Source organism: Camarhynchus parvulus, chromosome 5 (genome assembly GCF_901933205.1).
Source record: "Camarhynchus parvulus chromosome 5, STF_HiC, whole genome shotgun sequence".
Classification (NCBI taxonomy): domain Eukaryota; kingdom Metazoa; phylum Chordata; class Aves; order Passeriformes; family Thraupidae; genus Camarhynchus; species Camarhynchus parvulus.
Genome location: NC_044575.1, coordinates 59,142,713 through 59,163,476, shown reverse-complemented (window position 1 = coordinate 59,163,476; position 20,764 = coordinate 59,142,713). Strand labels below are relative to the sequence as shown.

Below are 20,764 nucleotides of genomic sequence, written 5' to 3'. Positions count from 1 at the left end.
TTGCACGTTCTAAATATAAAAGGAGATTCTCCTTTTTGTGTTTAAGTTGTCCTCATTAGCAGGAGTTGATTAAACAACTTATCTGGAGAGGCCAGTCCTGTAAACACAAGGCTGTTTGCTGGAGCAGAGGCTTCCTCCTCTCAGGGGGTTATTTTCCTTTCCTGGGATTGCTCATCCACCAGGGTAAACAGGTCAGGCAGGAGAGCTCCAGTTCTCTGAGGCCAGATGGAATTTTTCACAGATCCACACTGAAGCAAGGTCCTTTCCACCAGCTGAACGTTGCATATTCACTGCAGTGCTGTTTGTGTCATTTTCCCTTCCCTTTTTCTTTGTTTTTCCCCCTTCAGAATTATTCCCAAATCCCTAACTGCAGCAGAGAATCCAAACTCCCAATTCTTTCATGGAAGGAGCAGCCCAAATAAATAGAATGTGGGAGAAGAGCCACCCTCTCCCCCCAGGCAGGGAACTCTGGGCTTTCCACAGCTCCAGCCACTGTTCCGGGCTGATGTTGCCACATTTGTTTACACTGAGAACACACCACAGCCCGAGTTTTTTGCTATTTTACAATATTTTGCTGTTTTAACTGAAGTTTAGGCTCTGCAGCTCCCACATGTGCCATCCAGATCATAAATACCCCAGGGAGAGGCAGCTCTGAGGGCAGATATCCAACACTTCTGCTCCAGAGCCTTCCACGTTGTTCTAAAATCTCAGCAATGACCCGCTGGTGTTTTATTTGGAAATTATTCCCTTTCATCCCAACATTTCCCTCTTGGCTTCTGAATTAGTTTCAGATACAAACTTAATCTAAATGTTGGTATTCTCAGGCCTCACCAGGTTTATTTTATGGTGCCTCCCTCCCCCTGCACATAAATATACACATCCATATGTTTTTACACAAACACACACATGTATGGATTTAATTATGGTAAACAAAGGACAGCTGGGTCCTCTGCAGACCAATCTCACTTGGAACCTGAAAAAGCAAAGGCACTTACCTCTGAGAAGAATGTCACTGATGCCATTTGTGTGAAACCACAAATATTTATTTTTAATGAAAAAATACTTAAAGTGTGCCACAGTGTCCATATATTCATTTGAATAGTAGTACAAAGATATGTATTTCTGAGAAAAAGTCTTAACACTGTAGAAAATAAATGTGGTTCTTAAATTATGTCAAAAGAAATCAGTAAAAAAGTAATGTTTTATACACTGGAATAAAATGAAACGATTAAAGAGAATAATAAATTATAATTACAGTATTTCAAATATTTGCCTCATGCTTTTTTTTTTTTTTTTTTTTTCTGTTCAGCATTAGTTCCTAAATGTGTCACATAGGATAGGACCTCAGAAGCCAGCAGTTAGAATGGGCTTCCAATGTGGGGATAATTGGATGTGGAGCTGAATAAAGTCCTGGAAAAATGACACCACTGCTTGTAATTCACAGGTACATAAAACATCAGCACATGGCAGGTTTAGATTTGTACTGAACATGTATTTTGTTTTTTGTTAATGGAAATCAATTTAAGTTTGGTTTGTTGTTTTTTTTTTGGTTTTTAACCCACTAATTTTTTTTTAATATTTGAATGAACTAAACAGCAATTATGGTCATTAACAAGGATGTCACCCAAGCACAACTGCTCATGGGATGCTACAATACTGTCTTGGCTCTTTGTACAGCCCATGTTGACAGGAATTTGGAACCCTTTCAGGTCTAATTCAGCACTGCAAAACGTTGAAAACTATAAAGTGCTTTGAAATACAAATAACTTCTCCTCTTTAGAAATAGGAAAACCCCCCCAAACATGCACTTAAACCTGAAACCTCCATGCCACAGGTCCTGCAGCTCTGCAGTCAAACATCTGCTTTGTGCCGTTGGTTTTTCAAGTTTCCTCTCCTGTCCTCAGTCCAAAATTCAAATAGTGTCTAAATTGGATTTGTCAGTCTCTTCTTGGTCTTGCTTGTACATGAAGGTGAGGAGGAAGAGGGCAATATCCAGAGATGACCAGTAAGCAGTGTGGGATGTGACTGCAGACCAGTATCTGCTCTCCACGAGACCTTCCCTGAGCTCAAAGTCGATCCTGTGCTCCAGTTCCACTGGGAAATGAACAAGAAAAGGAACAAGAAAAGGAACAAGAAAAGGAACAAGAGGGATGTCAGAGCTGCAAAACCACCGGGGTGTTTCTGGTTCTGACTCTGGACAAACAACACACTCAGTCTCTCAGTGTTTACATTTCACAGGGCACTCAACTAAATAAAGATTTAATAATATAGAAATGCATTTTAATGCACTTCCTGCATTTAGCACAAACCTAAGAATGGTGCTGTGTTCAGTTAGAAAAAAAAAAGGCAAAAAAAGAAAACTAATCCTGCTCTTAGAGGTCTTTTCTGAATGATTCTGTGATTCTCAACTTGGGAAAAGACAGGGTTTTTGTTCAAGCAGCTGTTGTCCTTATAGTAACTCTATAAATATATTTATTTATACTTGTTATGATAACTACAGAGAAATATCCAGCAAATGCTGAGGCCCCACTAGGAAACTTTTGGAAATAAATGGATTTCTTGCATTTTTAGTGTCTATACAAGGAGACTACACCCAATACTATAAGCCCTTTCTGCAAAGTCATCCCTCCACAGCTCTGCTCTTTTAATATCCTGATTATTCCATTTCAGCAGTTACCCTTTTATTTCAATGGCTGCTTTGATTAATACCACATTCAAAGCAATTACCACTGCATTTGAACTGGGCCAACGTTAACCTATTGCTAAGGCACTTCAGCCGTCAGAAATCAAATAAAATAAAATAAAATAAAAAAGACAAAAAACCTAAAAGCCTGCTGAGCTACAAAAGCCAAACCCTCAGACTGAGTCAAAAATGCAGCCATTTATCAAAGGCAGTTTGAAGGAATTTGAATTCTTGGCTGGAGGAGCACAGACAGGGGAGCCTCGCATGGCAGACGCGGCCCAGATCTCCCTGATTGCCCAGGAGCATCTCCCCTCTCTGCAGCAAGGCCAGGGAGCCAGAGCCTTGGAACAGCAGCAGACAAGCAGAGTCATTTCCAAGAAGGAGAGTTTATCCACAAAAACCCCAGTGGCTGTGCAGGAAGGGCCACTCGGAGAGGCCGTTACGGGAGCTTGGGCGGGAGCCAAACCCCAGCAGAGCCCTCTGAGAGCAGAGCTTTGGTGGGGATTGCATCATTCAGCTCCCAGCCCTGCTCCACGTTCTCCTTCTATGGAGCAGGGATGGCTTTCCAGCAGGGAGGGATGTGGGATCCATGCAGGAAGCTCTCAGTGTGCCAGCCCCCCTGAAATGACCCCCTTGGCAGCTCTGTGATGTTCCCTGTCCTGCTTCTCTACTTCCCTCACGTCTAACCCCAAGCTTCCTGCCCTCAAACACTGACTCAGACAGGTTATCTGTTGCAATTCCTACGAACAGACAGCAATCCATCATGTGAATGCTTTCACAGGACACTTGTGACTCCCTCAATTGCAAAAAAAAACCAACCCTGTGTCCTGCAGCAGTGCCAAGGGGGAGCTCAGAAATAAATCCAAGGATGAATTTCCTGAGAGGAAGGACCTATGCTTTTCAAAAAACCCAGCTGCTAAAATTGCACTTTCTGTCCTGAGCAGTTCAGATCAGGACAGGGGCAGCTTCTGTTCCCAGTCATACGTGTCCTAAAATCCAGATTGCCTCAGAATGGGAAATATATGGGGGAATTGGTAGCTTAGGTGGAAAAAAAGGGTTTAAAATGTCAGAGGGCATGGTTATAGATACTGGGAGAAATTCCTGGCTGTGAGAGTGGGGAGGCCCTGGCACAGGGTGCCCAGAGCAGCTGCGGCTGCCCCTGGATCCCTGGCAGTGTCCAAGGCCAGGCTGGACAGGGCTTGGAGCAGCCTGGGATGGTGGAAGGTGTCCCTATCCATTCCAGGGGTGGGATGGGATGGGATTTAAGGTCCCTCCCAATCCAACCCAGGAACAGATTCACAGAATCCCAGAATGGTTTGGGTTGGAAGGGACTTTAAAAATCATCTCATTCCACCCCTGCCATGACCAGGGACACCTTCCACTGTCCCAGACTGCCCCAAGCCCTGTCCAAGCTGGCCTTGATATTCAACATTTATTACTTTATGGCAAACCCACAGCAGCAAACCCTGCCATGTGCAGTTATGGCATTTCCAGCTCCCCACCCCACTCTTCCCTGGATCCACAGGGTGGGCACCACTCACCTGTGGGTTCGAGGAATCCCGAGCTGCTGTGTGGCAGAGGTGGGGTCCCAACAGTCGTGGCCTTCTTCTCATCCCCCTCAGGCCCATCTTTTCCTGTCTCCATGGTCTGGGGGGTGGCACTGGACCTGCCAAACCTGGAGAAGAGCATCCCACCGAGGCCCTTCCCGATGCTCGCGGCTCCTGCATCCAGCACAGAGGGGAAAAAACCCACCCAAGATTCATCAATCAAACTGCAAACTAAAATCACTTACTAATTAAAGCCACTGCAAATTAAAGCCATTGCAAATTAAAGCCACTGCAGCACCCTTTAATTAGAACTGAGGGATGGGAAACACTCCTGGTGCTTTCCTAGGGTGGGAACATCTGGCTGGAGTGGGCTCTGTTTATCTCCAGACTCATCTCATTACAGCAAAAGCTGTAATTTGGAAGCTGTGTTTAGGGGGAAAAAAGATGCATGAAATACATCTGCAGAGAGAAATGTGGTACTTTCAAGGATGTGTTGTGATTCCTCTTTCATAAATTCTAAGAATAAGACAAAAATGCTTTCTAACAACATTGCTGCCTTCTGCACCTAAAAATCCCAACAGCACATTTAAGACATTTTTCTTCTTATTATTATATTCTTATTATTTCTTATATTCTTATTATTTCTCTTATTATTCTCTTAGGTCCACTGCCCTAACAGACCTTTAAAAATGTTACATCATCCTTTAAAAGGACTATTTGGGTTGCTCAGGAAGAGGGATATAAAAGTTAAGAGTAGTTTTGTCCTGTTTTATCCCGACTCTGCTGCCACCTCATGGACAAGACATTAAAGTTACTATAGAAGCCCCCAGAAAAGGCACTCTGCTCTGAAATACCACATTTCTCTACTTGAGGAAAAACTGCTTTTATATTCTTATTTGATTGAGAAGACTCCTGGCACTAGGATTCTCCCAAATCCCACACAGAGAGCTGAAGAAAAGCCTTGAGTCAACAAAAACTGCAAGTGCATGATCAAGTATAAGCTCCACTGAAGGGAATTTAAGCTCCCTTAAACCAGGGCTTATTTTGACTCAGAAAGCCAGAAAGGAGCAGACTTTATATTAAACCAGCCTGAATCTCCTATTGTGGAATCATGAGTTAAAGGTAACTGTAATGGGTTCCATGGTGTGATTTTTCTGCTATTGGCCAATACCAGAAAATGGAATCAGAAGACAAGCTTTAATTTAATTTTTTGCCCATGAAGCAGAGTGGAAATTGTTAAATCACCAGGATGTTACTTCAATAAGGCAGACAAAAATAAGGCAGCAATAGCCTGAACTAAATCATCTCCCCCAAGCTATGACTTCAATGCACATAAACTGGTTTTTATTTTAAAGTAAATGTCAGCTGGGATTAAACCAAGCCAGACACCTCCAGAACTCACGGAAACCATCCTCTGCCAGCAGGGATTTTGGGGGTTGGAGTAGAAGATCTCCAGAGGTCACTTTCAACCTCAGCCACTCTCTGATTCTGTGCAAGGGACAGGGATAGAATCATGGAATGGTTTGGGTTGGAAGGGATCTTAAAGCTCAGCCAGTTTCAATTCCCTGCCATGGCAGGGACACCTTCCACTGTCCCAGGCTGCTCCAAGCCCTGTCCAACCTGGCCTTGGACACTGCCAGGGATCCAAGGGCAGCCACAGCTGCTCTGGAAAAACTCAGGGCACCCTCATCCTCACAGAGAATTCCCAATTCCCAATCTCCCATCCAGCCCTGCCCTCTGGCAGCGGGAGCTATTCCCTGTGTCCTGTCCCTCCATCCCTTGTCCCCAGTCCCTCTCCAGCTGTCCTGGAGCCCCTTGAGGCACTGGAAGGAGCTCCAAGGTCTCCCTGGATCCTTCTCTTCTCCAGGTGAGCACCCCCAGCTCCCATCCCATCTCCAGAGCTGAATTTCCTTAGGATTGCACCCCAACCCCAGGGAGCAGCAAAGCTCCCCAAGGATCTCCCATCCCAACCCAGGGACAGAGGGGACATGACCTGTTGAAGCTCTGGATGCTGAGAACTTTCTGTGCTGCCAGGCTCTGACCCCCAAGAGAACCCTGCATTGACCTGAGGCCCTGGAGAAGCTTCCAGAATGGAATGACAGCACTGGGATTGTGGGTGTGGAGTTTGAATAGAAGTGTGTGATATCACAGGGTGGAAAACTTAAGAGTGTGGGGTTTTAGAATAGTAATAGATATAAAGCAAGATGGAGGTTTTAGGGTGGAGGTTGGTCCCTCTTTAACTTCTTAATGGGTTTGGTGGTTTGGTGTAATTGGACAGAAAAGTCCTCAATGCAGACTGATCGAGTGACTAGTTATTGGGTTAAAAGTGAAAATAATTCAGGTGTCATTTCTTAATTGGATGGTTTAGCCTCAAAAGACCTTGTATAGAAAGATAGTTAGGCCATTTTGTAGCTTGTTAGGACGCTGCAGAACTCACCACTTGTAACACAGATAAGAAATAATAAACACCCAAGCCTGAGCACAAAATAGCATCCCAAGCCCCTTCAACCCCGACCTCGACAGAGGCAGAAAAAGGAGCTGAGAACCAGCAGCCACCCAAAATGCTGCCTGTCCCCTCCCAGCCAGGGGCAGAGGGGCCATTCATTACCTAGGATGCTGGCTTTGCCAATGTTGGTGATGGACTCCCCGTAGTGGCGCCGCACCATGACCGGGGACGTGGTGGGGCTGGGCGCCGCCGAGGCGCTCTCGCTCTCCGGGGCTGAGGTAGCTTCTTTGCTGGGGTTGAGGAAACTTGGCTTCATGTGCTCGTAGGGGAGGGGGTTGGCTGTGTTGTACCAGTGGATCTGCACGGGTGAGATGTTGCTGTAGTGTTTCAGGATTAAGGGTTCTAATCTGTAGGCCTGGAAAGGGAATTCGGAATAAAGGTCAAACACTGGAAAAAAAAATCCTTTTCCTTCCCATCCAGAGCTCTCTCCAACCTCAAATCCAGAATACCTCTCCTAAACAATGCCTAGGAGGTGACACAGTGGTGGGGTTACAGTGTAATTCACTTTTAGTTTCACTATCACTGCCATATTTTCTGGAAAAATCCCTTCATCAGGATTTCTCTCCTGGGAAGCTGAGAAGCCTCAGAGAAAATGAAAACAATAATTATCTGATTTGCTTCTCCTGTGTTTTGCTGCTTTGAAATGTGTTTGGACATCACTTATCAACAGGTGGATGTTTGATTGGTTTCATGTGAATTGTTTTAACTTAATGACCAATCACAGCCAGGCTGTGTTGGGACTCTGGAAGGAGTCACGAGTTTTCATTATCATTCTTTGTAGCCTTCTGTCTGTATCCTTTCTCTGTTCTTTAGTATAGTTTAGTATAGCATTCTTTAATATCATATAAGATCATAAAATAATAAATTGGCCTTCTAAGAACATGGAGTCAGATTCATTAATTTCCTTTCTTCAACAGGGACCCCAGAAACTGCCACAGTTTCACAGCCTGGAAGATTTATCAGCTGCACAGTTGCCTGTGAGCTCACTGTTGCACATCTCTACAACACCTGAATTACAACACTTGTACTACACGTTGTTACCAACACACGAGTTCCTAACAGATGGTTTCACTGAGAGAACAAACTTCATGTAAAGTTAAGCTGATTCTAACACAATAAACAGGAATTGGCTATGTAAACATTTTGTTTGATGGCTCTTTGTTGATCCCCATGCAAACCATGAGCTATGTTTATTTTAAAAATATTTTCCTATTGATTATTTATTTATCTTTGTCCACTTAGATGTACAAAAGCATCTTGCATTTCTTTATTTTAAAACTAAGTGAAGTTACTATTTGCAGAGTGGAACCAATTGTCCCTGATAATCCAGGAAAATTCTGGAATAGCTGGAGCTGAACATGACCATGTTTGGATTGAAATCTGAATATACTTAAATTCAGCTACTTTAAATTTGAAAGCATCCTCAAATTGCTGTTGTAGATTCAATTCTCAATCCAATTTGCATCAGAGAAGTTACCAAGGGGATGCAGATCAAAGGTCCAGTAACTGATTTGGCAACAGCCAACATTGGCTGCTGTGGAATAAGGAAAAAGGCAAAGCTACACCAATAATCCTCTCCCAAATACTATCAACAAGCTTTTACTTGTAGGATCCTTTGGGAAAAAAAGATATCATTCTGTGCTTTTCTATATTATCTTGTAAACTGCTTGTGAAGCCTTTTTTAACAGCATAAATATCTTTGGACAGATATTTTAATGGAAGCCAAGAATTTAAACACAAAATCCTTGTCTGAAAAAGGATTATTTCTTTGGGAAAAAAAAAATCAGAATAATCCCAAATCTTTTGCTTATTACTATGAAAACAGAGGCAAAATATATGTTATTTACAGCAATTATTTGTAGGAAATGTAATTCTACAGTTCCAAACTCCCAGCCATTGTATAATAACCACGAACAAATAATCCTCTGCTGGAACACACTCGTGTTGACTCACACACTTTGAAGATCCCACGTTATCCCAGAGCTTAAAAGCAGGCAGGACAGAAGCTTGAGAGTGCAATGAGAGACTCACCACTGGATCTGTAGGATGGAAAATGTTCAGCAGGCGGTTGCAGATGGCTCTGGGCAGGATGTGGTCCTGGCTGCCGCTGGTGCCGGGACGGATCCCACGCAGGGCCAGGAACACGGCCAGGGGGGATCCCATACAGAAGAAATTCTCAACCTGGGGAGAGATTTCAGCCATGTTATAAGGATGGAATTGATGTTTCCTAACATTGGATTTGGTTTCTCTCTCCATTTCTTGGTTTCAACGGAGGCACTCGAAGTCTTGGTTGGTCCAAATAGGGAAGAACAACATAACATCAATAAATGAGGGTTAAACTGCCCTTGGCTGCATGCTGGGGTGATAAAACCAAAAATCAAGTTGGATATTTGAACTCAGAGAGGTCCACCAGCACTGGAAAGGATGGAGCAAGAAGAGTTTGGGAGACACTAAAGGAAAAACAAAGCCTGGATGTGGCACTGGGTGCCAGGGTTGAGTTGAGCTGTTGGGGCTGGGTTGGACTCGATCTTGAAGGTCTCTTCCAACCCAGTGATTCTGTGAATTCTGTGAAATGAGTCTGATTTCTCCTGGAGCTTCCCAACCTGCCAGACCTCCTCATTCTTACCCTAACCAAGTTCTCCATGATTTTCTTGCTACACACAGCTGGTGCTAAGTGAACAGAATGGTGCTTGTCCTCAGTGCCACCATGTCCCCGGAGCAGGCACAGCCACTGGGACACTGATGTCACCCAAAGCTGCTGTGACCTCACTCTCAAGTCCTGCCTCCAGCACCAGCTGAGTAAATCTGAGCTGCCACATCTGAGAATTCACTGAGCCTGCATTCTGGGGTCATTACAACCAACCTGAGGTCAGGATTCAACTCTGACCGCCCACTACCAACCCTCAGGCATCGCCTCCTAAAACCAGCAAATGGAAAACTCAGTGGTAAAAGACATTTTCCTAAGTCAAAATTACCTTTCAACCTTTGTTTTCTTAGTTGAAAAATTAATTTTACCATCATCAGATGCTCAGCCAGCAAGAGAAATTGCTGAATTCTTGCTAAATGCACGTGGAGGATCCTTGGAATGCCATGTGCCTTCCCTGTATGTCAGCACATGGAATGAGGGCAGGGGAATAATGGTCCCTTTCATCTCTTGGATTCCAGTGCTGCACAAAACATTCCTCCTCCTCCTCTGTCTTGGCACTGGTACCACCCCTCTTCCTTCCAAAAGAAGTCCCAACTTGAAAAAGTAAAAACTTGACCTTCAGCATGATTATTCCATGTCACATGTAGCACAGCACTGCTCTGTCATTAAAATTGTGACTTGGTGCAAAGCTCCTTTCCTTTCTTCAGCCCAAGCTTTACACAGATCTTGTGTTTTGGCAGCTTGGACAAAAAGGTTTTTCATCTTCCAACACAACAGAGACATTCCCAGTGAAATCCTTTAAACTGAATAAGTAACCTCCAACCCTGTCCATCTGATAATCCTGTGAGAAGCACCTGAAAAGCATAATTATGGTTTTTCTGCTTTAGGGAGGAATCAGACAGTGCCTGCCAGCTTGCACTCAGCAGAGGACACTCAAAAGAGACTGAGAAAACCCTCAGAAGGTAACTGGTTTCAGTGGTTACAAGGTGTGTGGCTTTTGTCCCACTGCTGTCCCATAATTTCTATTGATAAGCAGTGCTGGAGTCCCCATCCCTGGAGGGGTTTAATATGGATGTGGCACCTGGGGGCATGGTTTAGTGGTGGACAGGTATTTTCCAACCTGAATTCTATGATTCTTAACCCCAAATCCTTTAATCTGCAGCCATCAGACTGTCAGTGCTGTTGCAAGGTGGCTGAAGATCAGGCTGCTGTTTTATAAAACCTACTGGGAATAGAAGATCAAAATCTTTCTAGAAAATATTTATTAATTTTGGTTGTTTCTCCTGCAGTCAGGAGTGGGGCATTTTCCTGTAAATGTTAACAACACAGGAGATGTGTTTATGAAATGACCTTTGAGAGAACTTCTCTCCAGGTTATGATTCATAAACAGAAGACTTAATGAATTTATTTGTATTTTAAGCAGAAGCTGAGCCAAGCAATCATCCATTCACGTTAGCACTGCAGTATTTTCATAATTAAGTGAAGGAAAAAAAAGCTGAATGAGTCAACAGAAGAGAGGCAGCAGAGCCCTTTTGTGCTGGGCACAAAGAACACGAGGTACAGGCTGGACCTTCCTCCAGAGGAGCTTCTGCAGCCTTGGCTGAGTGAGAAGTGCTCAGGAACCCTCAAGTCTTTTGGGCCAGGACATTGCAAGGCCAGATTTAAATGGATTTCCATGGCAGCCCTACGGAGCAACTGAGGTACATCCTGCTCTCCTCTTCCCTACCATGACTGAAATTCATCCTACAACAAAAAATTCCCAATTTTCATACACCAGAGGCATGAAGGGGTTGGTGTCACACCATTCCCCATGTTCCTATGGTCTTCAACCCCTCACCCTTTAACTCCAACTCCTCTTCCAAGGCTGGTGGGGAGAAGGCTAAATCTTAAATTTACAACAAGGTGTTGGCTCTGCTTTTAACTCCCACTGCTCCTGTTGGTCCAGCAGGTAATTCCATTATCCCATCTGAGGAGAAGCAGAGGAAGAGAAACAAAAGATCCCTCCCCCTCAAGTTCCCACACTGGTGGCTTGTCCAATATTTTATTAGAGTACAACACACCCCATATCTTAATGTTTTGTGGGGTTTTTCCTCCCTGTGGTGTCAATAATTTCATTTTCTCTAATATTAAGCATGAGCCAAGCAAACTGCCGTATTTCTTCTTGCATTTGTCTTGCCAAAAGCAACTTTGTGCTTGCTCAACATCAAGCACAACTCTCCTTCATGTGGCACCAGTGACTCTGTCCCATCCTGGGAACCCTGATTTTTTTTCCAGTCCATGGAAGAGATGACATGAAGAGCCAAGGGATGGGTGGATGGTTTTTGAACAAGGCTGTTCTCTTTCAACAAACCAGTCACCCTCAGTGAGCTGGACTGCTCTGCTGATGAGCAGTTCCAGCCACTCTGCTGAAATCCTCCCTTGCCACCATTTCCATGGAAAGCTTCTCCCTCTGGAGCTCTGCCTCAAGCCATGGCAGTCACCAGTGTGAGGCTTCACAGAAACAAAACATCTCCCTGTCAGGAAGGGCAAGAAAAAGGATGAACTGCAGTGGAAATGCTGCCTGAAGATTACAGATCTGTCTCATCAATTTAGGTAGATAAAGTCCTCTTTATCTAAAGTTTCTTCCCCCTTTTTTTCCTCCTCTCCACCTAAAAATCAACTGTCCAAACACCCTTCAGTTTCAAACTAACTGAGTGAAGAATCCTTCCCAGAGCTGGGGGAGGACCAGCCTGACTCCAGCTTCCTTGATGGGAGAGATAATAACCTGACACATGCTTTCAAGCACTGATGAAAAGGAGAAGGCTGTGACAACATGAATTATGGCTGGTTTCCTCTTTTTTCATGGCTCAACATTGACCTTGGCTTCCAGGAGCCCTTCTGAACTCATAAGGAAAGAAAAATGGCAAGTTAAGAAACAATAATCCATTTAATTCTCATCTATCATGTCACATTTTTATGGTTTAATGCTTCAGGATGGAGTTGAGCAACTAGAAAGTGTTGCACATCCCACCCAGGAGCTGGAAAATGCCTTTTCCCAAAGATAAGGAATTCTAGCAATTTGTACAGCTGATTAGCAAGCAATCTGCTTCATGAGATTGAAAGTGTGCTAACTGTCAGAGCAGAATAATTTGGAAGGAAAATCCACTCCTGGAGGAAATTCAATCAGATTTGCTCAGAGATGTGACATGTTAGAAGGAGTCCCCAAGGAAGATGGATTATTCAATGGAGTAGAAGTGAAACTGTTTAAAATATGTGATTGATGTAATCTGCCAAATGGTTTTTACCTTCCCACAGAATTGTGTGTGTGTATAATAACTAGGCTTATGTATCAAAATTATTTATAATCTATATATTCACATATAGATTTACATATAATTTCATATAAACATGTATAACAGAATCCCAGAATGGTTTGGGCTGGGAGGGACCTTTTAAGCTCAGCTCATTCCAACCCCCTGCCATGGGCAGGGACACCTTCCACTACTAGACCCGGCTGCTCAAAATTTATTACAAATACAAAATTGCAATAAATAACAATAATCTGTGAATACAACAACATTTTTACATGTATGTACACACACTTCATCCAACATCCAAATTATTCTGCCAAAATCATGTCTAGGGACATGAGAAAAAATAAAAGTAAGCAAAATGACTCACACTGCAGGTGTATTTTTACAGCAAGCAGAAAAATTCAGTAGAAACCTGCTAAACATACATACCTTAAATTTTAAGACAGGTGGTTTTGATATGGTGGATGCCTTTAACTCATGTAACCTCTCTTCTATCTCTCTCAACCTAGAAAATAGAGATCTTTCTGAGATCCAATAAAAAATGCAGCTTTAACCTCTCTGATCCAAACAGGCATTCCTGTGGGGTCCAACAGTTTTGTCTGCTGGGAAGAGAGAGGGATGGTGTCAGTATTTCCTGGAGCAGCTCAACTGATTAACAATCAATATCTGTCAAATCCTGTTTCTCTGGCCACAGAAGGAATCAATCAACACATGACAATTCCCCTGTTCACCACCCCAAGCATCTGCCCACCCTCCTTCTTCAGGAGTAGCTGACTCACCTCCTGTTTCCTTGGTGATTTTGCAGCCAAATCACCTGCTTTATTTTCTTTTAAACCCCCCAAACGACAACAAAGCCACAGGACATGGTCTGGGCATTATGGAGTTCTGTATGAAAGTGGAATTTCTGGAGGATGGTGCCCCACCCTTTCAACTCCCATGAAAAAAAGGTTGTTCACCTGCTTTTCTAGCTGGCCTGAATTTAAAAAGCAGCTACAATGTGAAGCACACATATGGATGGGTGAAACTGTTCCCAGTCCCAGTGAATTCCAGAGGTTACAGGATGTCAGCAGTCTATTTCCCATCATTTCCCACTGAAGGGACAGCCACTCACTCTGCAGAAGTGCCAGTGTCAAATGACACTTGGGATTCTGTGGAAGCACTTCAGGGGATGCCTAAGGAGCTGGAGCAGAGTGTGAAAATGGCCATTTCTCCCTGATTATACGTTTGTGACATGCCTGAAGGGTCATCTTATCACTGCAACACTTCATTAGGTTTCTAAACTTCCCTTTTCTTAGAAATCCTGCACTGAGTCCAGCCCTGCAGCTGACAGAGACATCCTGCACCCATCCCTGGTGAGACACATCCTGACTGCCACCACAGCAGGGCTGCTGCTAAATTAATGCTTCCCAAGTACCACCAATACTCAGATTGGTTTCAGGCAGGAACCAAAGCCTGTGATTCATGATTTGTCATCTCCCACTTGAACGACTGAAGATGCTAATTTTAGATTCTCTCATGGGTGTCTCACAGCACCACAGTATGCCCAGCCCTGGAAATGCCCAAGGCCAGGTTGGATGAGACTTGGCAGCAACCTGGGATAGTGGAAAGTGGAAAGGAGCTGGATGATCTTGAAGGTCCCTTCCAACCCAAACCGCTCCATGAGCCTGTGTGGACTGAGAGCTTCCAGTGCTGTGTTTAGCATTATCACCCAGCCCCAGCAGAAGAACACCAAAGATAAAAGCCCTGGAGGGCTCTGGAAACACCCAGAGGGTGCTCTCCAGGGCTGTGGTTATCTCCCCTGATCCCTGGCAGTGGGGGCATTACCGTTGTTTGGTCAGGTAAAGTTCCTCGAGCAGACGCCGCTCCTCGTAGCTCATCCAACTCTCCTCCAGCTCCTCCTCCTCCTTCTGCAGCAGCTGCTCATAGAGCCTGACTGGATTCCAGCCAGTCATGATGTCATAGGTGATGACACAGCCCAGGGAGTGGGACACGATGGAGACCTTCCCTCCCTTCTCCTCGAACTCGGGGTTCCGGGAGCAGAAGAGCGAGTAGAGGCGGTTCAGCTCCTGCTGCAGCCCCTTCACCAGCTGTGGCAAGAGGGGGAGGACACAGGGTTTAGTATCCACATCTTGTTGCTCCTGTTGATGTTCAGGAATGTTCCCATCCCACACTGAGCCACTCCTGCTAAATCAGGCTGGGAAGATGAGCTCAACCCCATGGCCAGCAGCAACTGCCTGGCTGATGGTCACTGGCTCCAGAAGCTCAGCCCTCCCTCCAGAGCCACCATCAGCCACCACACAGGACACATGGTGACCCTAAAACTGCTGCACTGCACTGCCCAAGGCACCAAATTGAAATAAACACTTCAATAAATGAAACACTTCAACAGTTCAAACACTTCAAGCTGTGCTTGAAGTACTTAACAGAACGCTCTGAGGTGAGCAACACCTGGTTTTCACTGGCACACCAGTGATTGTTGGCACAGTGGCATTTCCCTTCTTGCTGGATTCTATTCCATTTTCTGCAGCACTGAGCAGAAGAGAATTCCTCTTGTATCAAGAGGTTCAGCTCTTTTTTTAATTTAAGGAGGATGGAAGGAGCCTGAGCCACACATGACCTGGAATCAACTTGATGCCTTGTTCAGGCTGCCCTAGAGCAGAGGCTGGATGGAGTTCCAGAATAAAGCAGGGATTGATTCAAAGCATCTCCTCCATGGATCCACCTTGGGCAGCACAAGAGCCCAGCCAGGGCTGCACCCAAGATGAACCAAAATGGCCCCAAAATGCACGGCCGGGCACGGGGTCTGTCCCTGGGATCAGTTCTGCTCCATTTGCACCTTGCAGTTCATTGTCCCATTCCAGCTTTAGCCCCTGCAGTCCCACCCTGCTTGTTTTTCTCTCTCCAGCCCACGGTGTTTGTGCTCTTGGGCTGAGATTTGGATCATTTGTCCTTGGTGCCCAGCTGGAGCAGGAATTGTTTTGTCTCCCTGCTCTGTGCACAGAGCTCACCATCCCCTGATATGGAGCTCAGACCCACACACTAAAGCAGCACAGAATGTGAAAAATAGAAAAGCTAAACCTGAGGCATCAACCCAGCCCATTCCACCACCTCCTAAGGCTTCTCCCACAGACTAACCAAGCTCAAACACCTCCCAGAAGAATCAATGAGGCAGCAGTGGATTGAGCTGATGTTTTCCCTGTCAGCTGCTCTGCTCCTCCAGAGGGAGCAGGGAGATGCAGCACCTGCAGCACCTTTCCCTGTCTGTTCCTGAGCAGATCCAACACTGTAACAAAGGGAACAATTCCTATTTCTTCCAGAAAAGCTGCATCAAATCCCATCCTGCCAGCTGGCCTCGGTGCACAGAGCTCACCATCCCCTCATATGAACCCAGACCCTCACACCAAAGCAGCACAGAACCTGAAAAATATAAAAACTAAAACCTGAGGCATCAAACTCACATCTCTGCCATCTCTTGGCATTACTCTACTAAACAGCTCATACCCTCTCCTCCCTTTATCCCTGTGAGCAACAGCGGACTGGGAAGAGAGAAATCCACTCAAATGGATGCGCTCAGACACTGCAGTGAGAGCCTGGATGGGTTCTGGGAAAATATCCTCAGATTGCTTTTGGGTCTCAGTAAAGCAGTCTTGAACTCATCCAGCCTTTTTTCTCCTCCCCAGTGCCTGGCTGAAAGGAGAAGCAGCTTCCTGTCCTCCTTCCCTTCCTACACCTGCACCTGCTGGAAATTATTCCCAAGGAATCAGAATGAAACAATGCTGCTAAGAAATGAAAAGCCTCATCTCAGGTAAGAGGATGATACAAGAGGAAAAAAAGGCAAAAAAGATACAAACAGAGGCAGAATTTGAACATTTGATATAAACAATGCTTAAAAAACCAGTTTTCTGGTTATATGGTTCCTGGAGGGATTTTTGGGGAAAAGCAGGAGTGCAACATGGTTCTTAAACATCACAGACTAATCCTGTAGTACTATAGCAATAAATAAATAAATAAACAAATATTGGTTCTATGTTCATGGAGTGTCTGAGAAGCTCATCTGCTCCAGACCCTACTCTGTAGGATAAAAAGATAGAGCTTCCCAGAAAGTATTTTAGAGAGAAACACTGGAAAACATGAGATTTGGGAACTGGCCAACAAAAAACAAAACAGAAAAAAAAAACCCACAAAAAGACCAAACAAACAAACAAACAAACAAAAAAAAAAAAAAAAAAAAAAAACAAAAACAAAACCAAAACCAAAAAAACAAACAAAAAAAACCCCAACCAACCAACCAACCGCCAAAACCCCCCAACCCAACAACAACAAAAACCAAAACAAAAAAAAACCCCAAAAAACCCAACACCCCCAAACCAAACAAAAACAAACCTAAAAAGCCAGCTTTGCCTGTGAAACTCAGCATGGAAACTGAGCAATGCTTCCAGGCAGTGGCAGGGAGGAGGAACAAACAAGAGAGTGCAAATCATTCCCTTGTTAGCAAGAGGAAATTAAAGCTATGGAACATATAATTTCAGCATGATTTTTCAAGAGCCTGAGTCATTACTGAATATAAATATGAATGGCACCAGAAGTGCCAGTGTTTGATACACATTTTACTGAGTGAGAATCCACACAACAAACCCTGTGCCTGAAGCACTGGGAGATGGTTAACAGAGCCCTGCAGCAGCTTGAAGAAAGGAGTATCAGAACATCCATTTTCAAGTATTTTTGACTGTGGTGTTGCCTCTTCTTCCATTTGGGTCTACACAGAGTCTGGGCACAAACTTCCACACATGAACAGGCAGAGCTGGAGCTGGAAATGCCAGTCAGGATGAGCTGTGGCTGGCTGGTATTCTCTCCATTTAAAAAGGTTTTGCTTAAAACCCAAAACAAAATAGCAAGAATCAGCTGAAATCAAAGTGTCTGGGGATTCCTGCCAGGAATAGGTAAATAATCTTCTGGCATCGTGGCATTTCCATTATAAAGATCTGATCTTGCAGTCTGAGGGCATAAAACAGAATATTTCTTGGAAAACCCTGGTTGGAAACTGAGTCCAGCCCTGGTTTTAATCCTCCTCCTTAAAAACTTGGTGTTACTGGGAAGTTCAGCACAAACAGGGACATAACTAAGAAAAGGATTTCCAAATAGGTGCTCATTTGCAATTTTGCAGACCAGAATCCAAGCACTGAATTCAACCAAAGCATCTGATGGAGATCATTGCTAAACTCCAGATCCCCCAGGTAATTGTGGAGTGGAAGATGTGCTCTGGGAAAAGCTCCAGAATTCCAGGCTGTGGGAATGGTCTGGTTTGCTGCTCTGCCAAAACCAGGAGCCCTGCACCTGCAGTGAGCACTTTTGCAGGTTGGTGTCCTGCCAACAGTCCTGTGCCAGTCCTAAGATTAGAAACTGAACCTTTGTGGTACAGAGTAAGGAAAAAAAAAAAAGGAGAAAAATAAAAGGAACTGAAAAGAAAATGAATATTCATTTAAAGTCTCAGCTTAAAACCTGCTTGGTTAAGCAGTATATGAAGTTGAGGTAATATTTATTGGGGGATGATGTTTAAGGTCCCTTCCAATCCAAGCCAGTCTATGATTTAATCCTGATTTGCTTTCTTACTCTTAAAAAGCATAAAATATTCCAACTTGTGAAAGAAAAGTTTGAACAGGGTTTTAGTCCAGTAAATTCAACATGAACTGCTTTCACATCTTTTGTAGTTACAGCTTGATATGTCCTAAAAATCCACGTAAAAATACTTCTAAAACCACTTTACATTGCCTAAAATCAGTGAATTTTTTTGTTGGATTTAAACATGAAAAACATGACTGCCTATCAAATTTTCTCTCCTGAATGGCATCACTGTAATAAATTTTTTCAGAGCTGATCTTTTTATGCATAGCTTGTTTTTCTACTCCCTCTAAAGGATCTTAATTAAAGGTTCACTGTGAAATAAAATAAAATAAAAAAAAGACAACCCCAAAAATAAAACAACTCCCTTCCCAGCCTCCCAAACCCAGGACATCCAAGTGGCTGCTCCATGTCTGCACCTCATGGTTGGGTTACAGGTAATGGGTGCCTCATCCTGAGCTTGCTGATAGCTTCTCCTGCTCCACTGCAGCTCCACCCAAGGAATTCCTGCTGAAATCAGCCCTTTTCTCACTGCTTTCCCTGCCAGCCCCAAACCTCAGCACCTGCTGCTCCATGGGATCTACTGTGCTCTGGAAGCACCTGCAGGTTCTGCAGGAATTACCCAAAAATCCCAGGAATGGTGGGAACAGTGGAATCCAGCATGACCAGACTCCTCTTTCTCTTTGCAGCTCCCATCCTCCCTCCCAGTTCCCAGCTCATTTTGGGGACAGTGGGAGCTGGTTTTCCATCCCAGGTCTCCATAGGGCATTCCTTATTAAAAACCTGGAGATTCCTTGAGTCCCCTAAGCCAGGGATTGTGGGTTTGGTCCCATCTGGGTCACCAGAAACTGATGCCTTGTGCAGGCTGCCCTAGAGCAGGGGCTGGATGGAGTTCCAGAATAAAGCAGGGATTTATTCAAAGCATCTCCTCCATGGATCCACCTTGGGCAGCACAAGAGCCCAGCCAGGGCTGCACCCAAGATGAACCAAAATGGCCCCAAAATGCACGGCCGGGCACGGGGTCTCTCCCTGGGATCAGTTCTGCTCCATTTGCACCTTGCAGTTCATTGTCCCATTCCAGCTTTAGCCCAGGCAGTCCCACCCTGCTTGTTTTTCTCTCTCCAGCCCACGGGGTTTGTGCTCTTGGGATGAGATTTGGATCATTTGTCCTTGGTGCCCAGCTGGAGCAGGAATTGTTTTGTCTCCCTGCTCTGTGCTCAGAGCTCACCATCCCCTGATATGGAGCCCAGACCCACACACTAAAGCAGCACAGAATGTGAAATATAGAAAAACTAAAACCTGAGGCATCAACCCAGCCCATTCCACCACCTCCTAAGGCTTCTCCCACAGACAAAACAACTCAAACACCTCCCAGAAGAATCAATGAGGCAGCAGTGGATTGAGCTGGTGTTTTCCTGTCAGCTGCTCTGCTCCTCCAGAGGGAGCAGGGAGGTGCAGCACCTGCAGCACCTTTCCCTGTCTGTTCCTGAGCAGATCCAACACTGTAACAAAGGGAACAATTCCTATTTCTTCCAGAAAAGCTGCATCAAATCCCATCCTGCCAGCTGGCCCTCATTTAGCATCAGCCTAAGGACAATGAAATATTTCCAAGAAAGGGCCTGGACTGAAAGGACAAGGGGGAATGGCTTCCCACTGACAGAGGGGAATATAGATGGGATATTAGGAAGGAATTCCTGGCTGGGAGGTGGGGTGCCCTGGCACAAGTTGCCAGAGAAGCTGTGGCTGCCCCTGGATCCCTGGATGTGTCCAAGGCCAGGCTGGAGCAACGTGGGACAGAGGAAGGTGTCCCTGCCCATGGTTTCGGGTTTGGAATGAGATGGGATTTAAGATTCCTTCCAATCCAACCCATTCTGAGATTATCTCTCTCTATCAGCTGAAGTTTTGCCAATAAATCCTCCTTGCAGGAAACTCAAGCCTGCAGGATCAAGTTGCTCAGAAGGCAGCAGCTCATATTCAGATGAACTGAGGTTAGAAGCTCTCTGCCCTGCAGAAACCAAATTAAAGGCAGAGTAAGGAATGCACATCCATGGGGAGCTGGCTTGAGGGCCATGCAATTCCAGGGGGAAGCCAAAAACTGACCAAGGAGCAGGAGACTGGGCTTGCTGAGGCCAAAAATGCCCTTTGCTTTCCCAGTCATGTGCCTGGCTGGCACATGGCTTCCAAGAAATCAAAAAATAACAGCCTATCCCATCCATTCAGGAATCCTGAATTGGCACGGGCCTGGGTTTTGTAAAGAGAGGGAGTCTGAGTCAGGTGACACATCCCTGTCACCTCAGGCTGAAGAACACTGATAAAAAGGGCAGCAGAATCATATCCTTTATCACCTCCTGGGTGTTGGGCAAGCCTGAACTGCTGGATCATTATGGGAACAAGAAATTGTGCAAGGAGTGAGCTGCTTCCCTTTTGTGCAGAGCATTAACAGCATCTTGTGCTGGGCTGGAAAAACCC

General features: G+C 44.9%; 1 protein-coding gene across 2 annotated transcripts in view; it reads right to left on the bottom strand.

The window, feature by feature from the left end:
- Positions 1 to 1,027: 1,027 nt before the first annotated feature.
- Positions 1,028 to 20,764, bottom strand: part of DDHD1 (DDHD domain containing 1) — a 66,763-nt gene continuing 47,026 nt past the window's right edge. For both annotated transcript variants that reach the window (XM_030950414.1, XM_030950415.1), the window contains 6 exons: positions 14,501 to 14,763; positions 13,106 to 13,181; positions 8,768 to 8,917; positions 6,839 to 7,091; positions 4,225 to 4,404; positions 1,028 to 2,094 (listed from right to left, as the gene is read on the bottom strand). In XM_030950414.1, coding sequence (XP_030806274.1) covers positions 1,913 to 2,094; positions 4,225 to 4,404; positions 6,839 to 7,091; positions 8,768 to 8,917; positions 13,106 to 13,181; positions 14,501 to 14,763 — 1,104 coding nt within the window. In that variant the 3' untranslated portion in view covers positions 1,028 to 1,912. The remainder of the gene's footprint in view (positions 2,095 to 4,224; positions 4,405 to 6,838; positions 7,092 to 8,767; positions 8,918 to 13,105; positions 13,182 to 14,500; positions 14,764 to 20,764) is intronic.